Source organism: Aotus nancymaae, unplaced genomic scaffold (assembly GCF_030222135.1).
Source record: "Aotus nancymaae isolate 86718 unplaced genomic scaffold, 86718_ANA_hifiasm-v0.15.2.pri h1tg000003l, whole genome shotgun sequence".
NCBI lineage: Eukaryota > Metazoa > Chordata > Mammalia > Primates > Aotidae > Aotus > Aotus nancymaae.
The window spans coordinates 71668613-71683121 of NW_026988414.1; the positions used below are offsets into that span (position 1 = coordinate 71668613).

The window sequence follows — 14509 nt, forward strand, 5'->3', positions numbered from 1 at the left end:
ACCATATGACCCAGCAGTTCCACTCCTAGGTATCTTCCCAGGAGAAATGAAAAGCTATGTCCACACAGCAATTGGTACATGAATGTTCATAGCAGCATTATTCATAGTAGCCAAAAAGTGGAAACAACCTACATGTCCATTACGGAGTGGATAACCAAAATAGGGTATATTCATAGGATAAAGTATTATTTGGCAATAAAAAGGAATAAAGTCCTGACACATACTACAACATGGATGAACTGCAAAAATATTATGCTAAGTTAGCCAGTCACAAAAGATCACATATTGTATGATCTCATATATATGAAATGTCCAGAATAGGAAAATCTATAGAAATAGAAAGGCAGATTGGTAGTTGTCTAGGACTAAGGACCCATGAATAGGGGAGCAGGGATGAGGCACTTGAGGTGTGTTGTGTGGGGTAGTTATGGGCTATGCGGAATGACTGCAAGTGAGTACAAATTTCTTTTTGGGATGATGCAATGGTTCTGAAATTAGATTATGGTGATGATTGCACAACTTTGTTCATATACTAGAAAAATACTAAATTATGTACTTTAGATAGTGAACTTTATGGTATATAAATTATATCTCAATAAAACTTTATAAAAAATTATGCCAAATTGCTGTTCTAAAAGACTCTTAGGGTTTTTTGGTTGCAAGCAGTAGAAACTGATTGTAGCCAAGTCAAACAAGAAGAGAAGTTTTTGAAAGATCATTAAATAAGTAGTTCATAGAATTAAATATGAGAGGTCTTTTTCTCTGAGTTGTCTCATTTCTCCACAACCAAAATTTCTGTTTTTCTGCCTGGGCAGTACATTGACTGTGAGTATTTTGTGCCCAGAGGTGGAATAGTGTGTTCTAAATATAGACATTGTTAATGTCTTCTTGTCAACTCTGGGTCTTACTCCCACTCTCCTTTTTCTCCTACAGTTCTCTAGAGGCAGCAGGGCAACTGGCTTCCTTCTTGGGAGCACTGGAAGCTGCAGCATTCTCTGTCTTGATATGTCAGTTACTAGTCCTCCATCTGCTTTTCCTACTCAGAAATTGTTTGAAATCTCTTGTCTGCCAATTCTCTGTTTTTGTGGGCTTACATTTTAAAAATTAGTAATTTTCATGGGACCTCAGCAGTAAGAATTTTTTGACTCTTTAAAAATAGAACCTAGCTGGGCACAGTGGCTTATGCCTGTAATCCCACCACTATAGGAGGCCGAGACGGATGGATTACCTGAGGTCAGGAGTTTGAGACCAGCCTGGCCAACATGGTGAAACCTTGCCTCTACTAAAAATACAAAAATTAGCTGGTGTGTGGTACATGCCTGTAATCCTAGCTACTTGGGAGGCTGAGGCAGGAGAATTGTTTGAACCCTGGAGGTGGAGCTTACAGCCAGCCAAGATTGTGCCATTACACTCCAGCCTGGGTGACAGTGAGACTCTGTCTCAAAAAAAAAAAAAAAATTAAAAATAGAACCATATTTTGGTTTTATTGATGAAGATTTCCTCTTTTCTCCAACTTTATTAGTTTCTGTGTTTATCTTTGTTAATTCCTTTCTTCTGATATTCTGGTTTCTTAAAAGTAGATTTTTGGTCAAATCATGGGAGCTCAAGGGAAAAAAAAGCAAATTTTTTGGTAATTTATCTTTTTGTTTTGTTCTGAGCACAGTAGAGTCACTTTTTAGATATCAATAATAATAATAGCTAGTTCAGTGTTTATGCAATGTACTATATATAAATTATTTAAGTATTTTTTTTAAAAACAATCCTGTGAGGCCTGTTACTTTCATTTTACTTATAAAGAAACTGAGTCTTAGAGAGAGGTTAAATAACTTGTCAACTTCATACATCTATGAAATAGTGGTATTGGTATTCAGATTCAGATATGTGACTTGAAAACTGATGCTCTTAGCCACTACATTCTGTGGCATCTATAGAGTATGACCACATTTTTGGTTCACATTTTATTTTGAAATAATTTCAAACTTAGGGAGTAGGTACAAGAATAGAACCAATGAATCTCATATACCTTCACCTAAATTACCCAATTGTTAACGTCTTGCCCTATCTGCCTTATCCCCCCAAATACGCATATTTTTTCTGAACCTTTAAGAGTAAATTGCAGACAAGTTTTCTGTAACCACCTCCTAAATACCTACATGTATGTTTCCTTGAAACAAGGACATTCTCTTAGATAACCACAGATGTTCTTCAAAATTAGGAAATTAACCTTAATACAATACTACTGTTTAATTTAGATTTCACTGTTTATCTCAATAAAGTTCTTTATAGAAAAAACCAAAAGCAGAGTACTTCCCCTCTCCTCCCCCCACACACAGTCTTCTTTCTGGCCCAAGATTACATATTTCACTTAGTGGTTGTGTCTCTTTAAACTCTTTTGATATAACTTGGTTTTTCCTTGCCTCATTTTGGGTTTGTTTGATATTCCCCTATGAATAGATTCAGATTTTGCATTTTGGGGAGGAATACCACAGAAGTAATGCTGTGTTCTCAGTGCATCATACCAGGAAGCATGTGATATTTTGTTCTGTTGCTGGTGATAACTTTAATACTTAAGATGGTCTGTGCAGTGTTTCTCCATTGTAAAGCTTTGTACTTTTAGTAATGAGTATTTTGGGAAGAGATACTTTGATACTCTGTAAATAGACTGTTCCTCATCACATTTTTGTTTACTAGTTTTAGTATCCATTGAGGATTCATGCCTGAATCATTTATTACTATCAAATGGTCATTTTTCTAATTCCATCATTTCTATAAGAGCTTTTCCTTCTCTTCCACTTGTTTGTTTACATTTGCATGAACCCACAGGTTTTCGTTTTATTCAATGGGTTATAATGCATATTAATACCATTATTCCAGATTTAACCAGAGGAAGCTCCCTTCAGTCTTAGATGTCCGTTTGATATGTCCACATTGTTATTTGGAAAATTTTCTTTATGTCATAAGATGTTCTAGGTTCATCTTGTACCTTCTCTCCTTCTGCACTCTTAGAATTGGCCACTTCTCCAAGAATGTTATTTATAAAAGATAGTCACCATATGTACCATTGCTACTGAAGTGATATTGATGCTGGACCTTCTTTCTGGGCAAGGCTAGGAAATATATAGGTGTATATATGTATATAAGTATAGCAATGAATATGTAATGACTATACAAAATGTATAAATGTTTCACACATACTTTTATATTTATATAGATATCCATATATATTTTTATATCTATAATTATGTAAAACCATGAAGTTTACACTGATGCCTCCATTCTAGACCAATACCATGGGATTTATTCTACCCTTCTCCTTTTTGATTTTGCACCTTGCTTCTTCAACTGTGAGGAATATGACTCCAGTTATCCTTAATGCATTTACTTATTTGCTGTGTATCCCTGTATTTAGCTAATTTCCATGGACCTTCTTCTCAACCCTGGTTCCACCATATGTTGTAGCCTTGTGGGCTGACTTGCTCCTGGCCCCCATGACAAAATTTTTAAGTAATATTTAATTAAATTTTATTCCTTCTTTTCCTTTATTGTCTAGGTCTTCCAAGATTTACCAGCCAACCAGAATCTTCCTCAGTTTATGCTGGGAACAGCGCAATTCTGAATTGTGAAGTTAATGCAGATTTGGTCCCGTTTGTGAGGTGGGAACAGAATCGGCAACCCCTTCTTCTGGATGATAGAGTTATCAAACTTCCAAGTGGAACGCTGGTTATCAGCAATGCGACTGAAGGCGATGGCGGACTTTATCGCTGCGTAGTGGAAAGTGGTGGGCCACCAAAGTATAGTGATGAAGCTGAATTGAAGGTTCTTCCAGGTATTAACACTTCATCAGGACTGATGATTTTATGTTTATGAATGGGTAAAAACTGTTCTGTTAGAATTTTAAAAAATAATGAATGTTGGCTGGGCATAGTGACTCATACCTGTAATCCCAGCACTTTGGGAGATCAAAGTGGGTGAATCACCTGAGGTCCAGCCTGGCCAACATGGCAAAACCCCATCTCTACTAAAAATACAAAAAATTAACAGGCGGGTGTGGTGGCCAGGCATCTGTAATCTCAGCTACTCTGGGGGCTGAGGCAGGAGAATTGCTTGAACCTGGGAGGCAGAGGTTACAGTGAGACTAGATTGTGCCACTGCACTCCAGCTTGGGCAATAGAACGAGACTCCATCTCAAAAAAAAAAAAAAAAAAGTTAATATGTGGTATGACATTTTACTGTCAGCATAAGGAGTCTCAGTCTCTTATAGGAGTGAAAAGAGGAAAATATGCCAGGAGTTTCACTCCTTAAGGAATGCATTATTAAAAATTTATCAAGTGATAAAATATGTTCACTATCTACTGGTATTCTTATTGGTCAAAAAAATATTAGCTCTGTGTCTTTTGTCAAGCCTTCTCCCCAACAATAGGATACTTTTATAGGTAGGTCTTTTCACTTGTACAAATCAGAGACCCACCCAGGCTAGTTCATATAAGGGATGGGTTGGGTGGTAAGTGTTAACATGGTAGATCTTAGTGGCAGGCAAGAGTCCTTGGATCTTTATACTCCCCATTTTAGTGTAAACTCAACTCCTCTTTTAGTTTTTCTTCTTTTTCTGTGTCTTCTCAGTTCCTGCCCCTTCTGGTGTTCCTCATAATCAATTTTGTTATCTTTTCTCACTGTATAACTTCTGCTTACTAATTCCTCTCACTTGTAGCTTATCATAGCCTCTCTAGCCTTTTGGTGTTTCATGACTGTTCACCTTCCGTTCTCACTACTAGATGTCCCCTCCATATTTCTCATCTCAAATTTGAGTTTATGAATATAATTACACCATCTCTACATTATTTGGGAAGAGTTATATGAGTATTAAATAGGCTCAGTTTGAACCTATAGACTGCCTTGCAAAGCAAGACCGTGAGCTACAACTCTTGAGGGTGTTCCTAATAGCCTTTCAGCTGATTTTTTAAATGCAGCTTCTTTTATTGTCATTATCCCTTGTCATTCCTATCTTAGTATATTCTCAGCAAGGACAGTATCTTTTAAAGTGTGTGTGTGTCTGTGTGTGTGTGTGTCTTGAGACAGGATCTTGCTGTGTCACTTGGTCTAGAGTGCAGTGGTGCGATCTTGTTTCACTGCAGCCTTGATCTCCTGGGCTCAAGCGTTCCTCCCACCTCAGCCTCCCGAGTAGCTGGGACTAACGGTGCACACCACCACGCCTGGCTAATTTTTTTGTATTTTTTGAGATTTTTGAGATGAGATTTCGCCATATTGCCCAAGCTGGCCTTGAACTCCTGGGCTCAAGCGATTCTCCCGCTTTGGCCTCCCCAAGTGCCAGGTTTATAGGTGTGAACCACAATGCCCAGTGTAAGGTGTATATTGTTAGATCTTGTCACGCCTTTGCTCAAAACTCCCTAATGGTTTTCCATGTCATTCAGATTTGAAGTTCTGGCCTGTAAAGATTTATAGTCTTAATACCACTTCCTTCCTTTCTCTCCCCGTCCCATCTCCTACTCTTCTCTACCTCACTCGAAGATTGTGAACACATTATGTTTCTAGAACACTCCAGATATGCTCTTGGCCATTTTTTCTGCCTGGAATCCTCTTTCCTCAGATACCAGCCTGGCTTTCTATCTTACCTCTCTGCTCAAATATCGCTTTATCAATGAAGCCTTTCTTGAACACTCTGAAACAAGAGTCTTTGATTTCCACCCCCAGCGTTTTCTCCTTCTACCTTCATTTTACTTCAGAACATATCACCATCTGACATACTCTATCTTATTTGTCTCTCTCACTCATTAGTATGTAAGCTCAACCAGAGCAGGGAATTTTGTCTGCTGCCAAGAACACTTCCTGGCACATAGAAGCCAGTAATATTTGCTATGAATTTGTTTAATTGATTCTATCAAAATTCGATTAAATATACCTAAGTAATTCAAGGTGAATTTAAAAAAAAAGAACTATTGCCATATACCAATATTGTTCAGCCTGCTTGCTCACTTGCTTTTACATGACAGAGGTAATATTTCTCTACACCTAGGGTAGCATTTAAGCAAATCCTTAAAATCTGATCCAAGAAAACAGGGTTTGTAGTGTCAAAAGATGAGACCCCTACTCAATATCTGAAACGAAAACATAATGCGGAATGTTTTGCTTATTTTAGTAAGGGACAGTTGTGCTTGTCAAACATAGTTTTCTTGAGCACAGCCAAGTGCTGATCTCCTATCTAGTTTTTCAGAAGACACTGTTTTGGGTTGCACTGGTTAAGAGACAGAGGTAGGTTGACGTCAGTCATAGAAACATGTTTTGTGGTTAATTACGGAGGTGAGAGAAAGTTAATGTTAGCCTCAAAAGCAAGTGACTCCACCATTAATTGGGTGACTTTTGAAGCCTGAACTTATCACTGATTGTTTGGCTTTCAAAGACACATTCACCGTGTGAGTTGTCACTGATCGATTAGGCAATGTTTCCTTGTTACCATGACTACAGGACTGTTATTAATTGGTTAGACAAATTTAAAGCTAGTCCTGGAGGTTGTTATCATGGCCGTAGAACATCTTTCCAAAGTGTGCGGGCATAAGAGTCACATCTCTCCTGCCTGAGACCTTTTTTGTCAAAACTCACTATTAATATTACCCTGTTAAGGAGAGAACTCTGTCTTCTGCCCACAAAAGTGTGGCCTTTTCATATATCCACAAGAGGACAACTCTATAAAGTGAACACACATTACTTCTAATGTCTGAATAAGAAATACACAAATAATAGTGGTAGCTAGATGGTTGCTCAATTACAAAATGAAGGGATTGACAGACGAAGTGAGCAAGTTAAAGAGATGAAACTCAGAAAGATTTTCAGAAATAACACACAGATCATAGGGAAGGAAAGGAAACTTCTTATTCCTGTGAGTGAGGAGTATGCCAAGCGTCCTGAGCTTGCTTAATCTCCACTGTTTGTACCACTCACATGGCTTTTTATCTTAGCTTTCAATGTGAAGGGGATTCATGTTAAATATTTCTCGATTGATTGACAAGTACGTGCCCTGAAGGCAAAAGCTATAAGTTAAACATCTTTAAGACCCCTAAAGAGCCTAGCACAATGCTTTGCTCATAGAATTTATTTGAGACGTGTTTGCTAATTTCAATGGAAATATTTTATCACTTTTGCTTAAAATATTTTTCATGTAAACCCACATGGACTGAATAAGATTAAAGCGGTAAAGTGCTCTGTGTGTGTGTGTGTGTGCGTGTGTGTGTTTGTAGTAATGATGGGGTCCTGCTGTATTGCCCATGCTAGTCTCAACCTCTTGGGCTCAAGCAGTCCACCATCCGTGGCTTCCCAAAGTGTTGGGATTACATGTGTGAGCCACCATGCCCGGCCTGTTTCATCTTTTATTTAATTTTTGTCTTTTGTTATTTATTTATTTATTTTTAGATCCTGAGGTGACATCAAACTTGGTGTTTTTGAAACAGCCTTCTCCCTTAGTCAGAGTCATTGGTCAAGATGTAGTGTTGCCATGTGTTGCTTCAGGACTTCCTACTCCAGCCATTAAATGGATGAAAAATGAGGAGGCACTTGACACAGAAAGGTAAGTGTTGTCTGCCTAAAAGCCTTTTTCAGCCTTAGCTTGAGACTTTTTCTCATCCCATTTGGGACTATTGACTAATTTTAAAAGATTATCAACTTTATTTAAACACATCATAATGCTCATATGTCATTCTTGAAATATGTTTATATGATATATAGATATATATGATTAGAATATTTAAAGAAAAAGGTACTTTCCAAATATTAAGAGATATTCCCTTTGTTCTTGCTGAAGCCTCAGTGTACTCAGCTTAAGGCTTTAGGATCTTCTTGCCTAAATTGTTACAAGAGCTTTGGTCCTGAGTAGCCTGAGTCTTCTCACTCATTCTTGTATGCATTTTGTCGACAGTAGTTTTTTCCATTGCACCATCAGTATAAGAAACTGTATTCCTCATCCTGTTGTTTTTTGTCTTTTAAAATCTTACCAGAAATCACAAATTCTTCATCTTTCACAAAATACTGGCCACCCCACTGTCTCTCCTATCTTCTCTCATTATTTCCTTATGTAATGGGTGCTTTTCTCAGCTGTTTTCTCATAAGAGATGTGGGGTAGTAGTAGGTAGGTATATTTTTGCTTCCAAAATAATGCTATCTTGTGCACTGTAGGATGTTTACTGGTGTCCCTGCCTTCTACCCATACAAGTAGAAGCACTTCCAGCTGCTACAAGGCAGTAGCACTCCAAGTTGTGACAATCAAAAATGTTCCTAGATACTGTGAGATGGTCCTTGGGAAGCAAAATTGCCCCCAGTTGAGGACCATTGTCCTAGAGCAGTGCTGTTCAATTGAAATATAATGCAAGCCACACATGTAATATAAAAATATATGATAGCCACATTTTTGGAAAGTAAGAAGTATATGTACACTAATAAATATAACAGTAATATTTTATGTGATGTACCAGTTAACGTGAAATGTAGTTCTACCAAAACAATAAAGTTTGTGTTTGGTGGGAAACTTTTTTTTTTGAGATAGAGTTTCGCTCTTGTTGCCCAGGCTGGAGTGCAATGGCCCGATCTTGGCTCACCACAACCTCTGGCTCTGGGGTTCAAGTGATTCTCTTGCCTCGGCCTTCTGAATAGCTGGGATTACAGGCATGCACCACCTCGCCCGGCTAATTTTGTATTTTTAGTAGAGACGGGTTTTATCCATGTTGGTCAGGCTGGTCTCGAACTCCCAACCTCAGGTGATCCACTCGCCTCGGCCTCCCAGAGTGCTGGGATTACAAATGTGAGCCACTATGCCTGGCCTAGTGGGAAACATTTTCTGCAGCTTTAGCTTGTACATTTATTTTAAAAATTCAGAAATTCAGTTCTGTGGTCATACAAGCCACATTTCAGGTAGCCACATGTGGCTAGTGGCTATTGATTTGGACAGGGCAGGTCTAGAGTTTCCCAGTTGCATAATCAGAAGTGAACAAACAATTTTAATTTGTATAGTTCAGTAGGCAAGACGTGGAAATGGTATCTGTCTAGTCATCTGGGTGACCAACCTTCAGTGATCTCTGGGGATGATGGAATACGATCAGATTTTTCCCCACATACTCCATTAGCAAAACATAGCATCCTCCCCCATATCACTTGCTTTCTTTATCAACAGCCATCCACTTACCAACTTCCTCTGCCCACATTTTGCTGCCTCCCTGTCTTTCTACTCCTCTTTCCAGCTAAATATTATGCAAACAATTTATAAGACTTCACAGGATTTTTTTTGTAGCCAACTGAAACATAGGGAACCTTAAAATCGGGATAAAAATGTGAATTTCTTATAGCAGAAATTTTAATTGGCTACATGTTAGAACAAAATCTTTATCAGGAGTAGGAAGGCTGCAATATATTATTTTACAACATATTTTGTCATAAAGGGACATTCTGAAGATATAAGACATATATGTAATGATTTTTAATGTCAGAAATAAATGTGAGGCTTTCTATGATTCTCATTTGTTCAGTACTCAACACATATTTATCAAATGCTGACTGTGTCATGCATGGTCTAGGTGCTGGGAATGGAGTGTGAACCAAATGGAGTTCTTGATCTTATAGAGCTCATATTCTAGTGGGAAAGAGTCAGATAATAAGTAAAAATGTAAAATGTCAGGTTATGATAAGTGCTACGAAGAAAATTAAGACGAATTGTATCAGGAGTGCCAGAAAAATAGAGGTAGAAATAGAGGTAGAAGACAATTTTTTTTTTTTTTTTTTTGAGATGGAGTCTTACTCTGACACCCAGGCTGTAGTGCAGTGGTGCGATCTTGGCTCACTGCAGCCTCCGCCTCCCGGATTCAAGCAATTCTCTGCCTCAGCCTCCCAAGTAGTTGGGATGCCCGCCACCAGGCCCAGGTGCCCGCCACCAGGCCCAGCTAATTTTTGTATTTTTAGTAGAGACAGGGTTTCACCATATTGGCCAGGCTGGTCTTCAACTCCTGACCTCATGATCCACCCACCTTGGCCTCCCAAAGTGCTGGGATTACAGGCATGAGCCACCATGCCTGGCCAGAAGAGAAATATCTTATACAATGTGTTAGAAAATTGTTCTTCTAGTAGAATGATTCTCAGACTGGGGGCCAAGTGGGCCAAGGTATGCACATCATGATAGAAAAGTTTTATATTTTCCTGAAACATCCAGTTTTATTCAAGGATATCCTTAGGAGCAGATGGTTTTTAACTAAATCAAATGTGTATATATCATGGTTAATAATATTCCTCTGAATTTTAAGGGTAACGTAGTAGACTTTGAAGATTGAGTAGACTTATTTCTGCCTATAGTTCTTTAGACTCCTGAAAACTCAGATTAGGTGGCTGAAAAGTCTGAGAAGCACTGCTGTGGTATGTCACTGTCTCAAGAAGCTTCAGAAGAAAATAAGAGCAGGACAGTGTTGGTGGTATTCACATTGGTCTTTCCAAACTCTAGCACAGTGCTTGGCACATAACTGGGGAGCAGAAGTGGTGGCCAATGTATTTAGCTTGAATAACCCAAAGTAATGTAGGAAAATATAAGCAAGTGAATGGAGCACAGGAGTACTTTTGGTTGGATGCATGTAAGTACTTAAAATATCTGTTTCTGCTGGAGCCTTATGAGATATATAGATAGGCCTTAGCTAATAAATTATTTAGACCCAAATTAGAAAGAGATTTAGAAGTTGAAAGAAAAAAGTGGCTAGAAATTCAGATAGTATTGGGCTGGCTCTAGTAAAAAAAAAAAAAGATCTTAAATAACTAAACATCTTTCTTTATTTCTAATCTTAAGACTTCTTTGAAAATGAATTTAAAAACATTTCCATGGCTTTTATAAATGCCCAGGAATTGATCTATGTATTTAACCTTAGATCAAACTTGTTCAGATTTACAATAATCATAGCTAATGAAAGAGGGGGGTGGAAATGGATCCCATTCACTAAGTAGTTTTATTTTAAAGGGAGAGAATCTGGAAAATATATATGCTAATGTTCAAGGTGATTGACAGAAAAATGTAATTTAGTAGTCAAATAATGTTCTTTTAATGGAATGATAGATCTGAACCCCGCTGCAAAGGAACAGGTTAAAATGCTTGATATTATTACAATTGACAGTAGTAGAAAAATAAGGTTATTTTAAAAACAAATGGAAGACTTCCACTTCTGGGAAAATTGAATAGATATATTTTTCCCTGTTCCTTTTGCTAAATACACCAAAAAACCCTGGATATGACATGTAAAACAAACATAAGAAGATTCCGAATGGTGGAGAGAGAATGATTGAGATTGAGTGGCTAGGGACCTTGAGACCCAAGGAACAACATGATTGTTAGTTTTTTGTTTTTTGAGACAGAGTCTCGCTCAGTTACCCAGGCTGCAGTGTAGTGGTGTGATCTTGGCTCACTGCAGCCTCCGCCTCCCAGGATCAAGTGAGTAGCTGGGATTACAGGCATGCATCACCACCACCAACTGATTTTTGTATTTTTTGTAGAGATGGGGTTTCGCCATGTTGGCAGGCTGGTCTCTTAACTCCTGGCCTCAAATGATCTACCCATCTTGGCCTCCCAAAGTGCTGGGATTGCAGATGCCCACCACTGCATTGGGCCAACTTGATGGTTAGTTTGATGGGCTCAGGTTTTTTTTCCCCCACAAGACTCTGTCAGGAACCTGGGCTGTGTTTTTGCTTCATATATCCCTAACTTGGAGCTAAAGAAGTCAGCAACCTGGAAACCCTCATAGGCACAAACAAAAAAAGCCTAAACAGAAGGTGCTCTCTAGCCAGGGGGCCAGGAAAAGAGCATCTCAGCAAGACAAAAGATGTCAGACGGTACTTACTCCTGTTCCAGTCAAATACCACAGAAGAAACCGCGGCTCCAGCCTACCATGCCAATCAGAGACCATGCTAGGAGCCTAGACTTCCACCCTTCCCAGGTTGTAGTGAGGCATCTCAGCCTCCTTGCTAAGTGGTGTCAAAGTTGTAGTAGGGAACCAAGACTTTTATCCTAGCCAGGCAGTAATGAGGGCCCCTCCCATGTAAGTAGAGAACACATGGAGAGCCTCGACTTTCACCTCATCCAGCCATAAGAGGCAACCCTTCCCTTCCCACTGGGGTGGTATCAAAGGAGGCCTAGTGGAGAGTCAGGGCTTTACCATCATGTAGTAACAAGGCCCCCTCCATGGTGTCAACACCATGTGGGGGAACAATAATGAGACAGTCCTATCCCTTCCACCAGGGAGGCATCAGTGAAGGCCTAGTGGGGAGCTGGAACTCCCAACCCTGCTAAGAAGCAATGAGGAAACCTCTCCTGACTTAGGTGTTAATGGAGGCTGAGTGGGAAACCTGAACTACCCCCACCCGGCAGTAATGAGACAGCACCCCCCCCCCCCACTTCTCTACTAGGGTGGTGTCAGAAGAAGAGAGCTAAAACAGAAGGATTAAATAAGATCCAGAGTGTCATAACATAATACCTAAAATATCTAGGTTTCAGCTGAACTTAATGCATCATACCAAGCACCAGGAAAATCTCAACTGAAAGGAGTAAAGACAGTGCCAACACGGAGATGACAGGGATTTAGAATTATCTGACAAAGATTGTAAAGCAGTCATCATAGAATGGCTTCAGTGAACAATTACACGTTTGAAGCAAATGAAGAAATCTCAGCAAAGAAAAAGTTCTCCTCAATGCAAATTCGAAAAGGTTTACCTCTCATTCAAATAACAACAAACAAAACCTAAATTAAACAGTTTTCTTTTTTGCTTTTATCTTCATTCTTACCACCCTAAAGAAGTTGTCTTTAACATCTGTTTCCTTCTCAGTTTCTTTATCTGATGTACCTGCAAGGTTTTACCTCCTATATGTCTCTGGAATCCATCCATGAAGGCACCATGTGCCTTACTCTCAGTTATAGTCACTGCAGTGGCCTCTTAACTGTTCTTCTCATTCCAAATACACCTTCACACTCCTGCCAGATCAGTCTTTTCAAAGCTCTCATTTTAAAATCTCAACCCTGACCCACTTTTAAAAATGTTTAGTGGATTTCCATTGTTGTTAAGTTAGGAACCCAAATTCTTAAAATGGGTTTCAAAGCCTTATGCAAGCTGGCTCCATCCTCATCCTCCTCTCTTTTCTTACACCTTGCCACACCGATTTTTTTTTTTTTTAGATCCCCAAACCACTGTGATCCTTTCTGCCACAATTAGTTTGGATGTGCTAGTCTTTCTTTATGAAATATTTCTCCACCCCCCCTTCCCCCATTATTTAGTTAGCTTCTACTCATTCTTCAGATCTCAGCTTAAGGGTTACTGTGTCAGGAAAATCTCTCCTCGTCTAATTTGCTGGCAGGTTCTTTTGCTATACCATTTTGTAGACTTATCTTTTATATCTGTGTTTTTCACTTGAGATGCATGACAGCACTGATTGTGTTTTTGCTCAGTGCTGTGTCTCCAGCTGCTACCTGACACATATAGACTCATGAATAAATATTTGTTAAATGAATGAGTAAACCTCTCTCCTTACCTTCTTTATCCAACTTTTTAAGAGTAGCCAGTACTTTTTTGCTTTCTTTTTATCCCTATTGTTACTGTCATAGTTAATCTTTTACTGTTTAATTTTGGACCATTATAGTTATATAACCAAACTTCTGCCTCAGTGTTTCCCACCTTTTTTGGTTTCTTCACAAAGTCTGATTGTGTCAGACTTTGTGCTCAAAAGCCTTTTCTTAAGACCTGAAAAAGTAACATTCTAGAAGATAATATTCAAAAAACCCTTCCAGACATTGGCTTAGGCAAAGACTTCATGACCCTGAACACAAAAGCAAATGCAAGAAAAACAAAGATAAATAGATGGGACTTAATTAAACAAAAAAGCTTCCGCACAGCAAAAGAAATAATCAGCAGAGTAGACAGACAGCCCATAGAATAGGAGAAAGGCTTCACAATCTATACATCTGACAAAGGACTAATATCCAGGAGCTAATATCCAACAAATTAGTAAGAAAAACAACAACAACAAGCAGTCTCATCAAAAGTGGGCTAAGGACATGAATAGACAATTCTCAAAATAAGATATACAAATGGACAATAAACATATGGAAAAACATTCAACATCATTAATAATCAGGGAAATGCAAATCAAAACCATGATGTGAAACCACCTTCCTCCTGCAAGAATGGCCATAATCAAAAAAAAAAAAAAAATACATGTTGACATGGATGTGGTGAAAAGGGAACACTTTTACGCCACTGGTGGGAATGTAAGCTAGTACAACCACTGTGGAAAACAGTGTGGAGATTCTATAAAGAACTAAAAGTAGACCTATCATTTGATCCAGCAATCCCATTCTTGTACGTATAATGAGAAAAAGAAGTCATTATACAAAAAAGATACTTGCACATACATGTTTATAGCAGCACAATTTGCAATTGCAAAAATATGGAACCAGCCCAAATGTGTATCAGTTGATGAGTGGTTAAAGAAATT

At 38.6% G+C, this 14509-nt stretch overlaps 1 protein-coding gene across 4 annotated transcripts in view; it reads left to right on the forward strand.

The window, feature by feature from the left end:
- The window catches only part of NEO1 (neogenin 1), a 249381-nt gene that overhangs the window by 78284 nt on the left and 156588 nt on the right, over positions 1-14509 (forward strand). For all 4 annotated transcript variants that reach the window (XM_021667498.2, XM_021667500.2, XM_064382335.1 and 1 more), the window contains exons 3-4: positions 3551-3826; positions 7423-7576. In XM_021667498.2, the coding sequence (XP_021523173.2) occupies positions 3551-3826; positions 7423-7576 (430 nt within the window). The remainder of the gene's footprint in view (positions 1-3550; positions 3827-7422; positions 7577-14509) is intronic.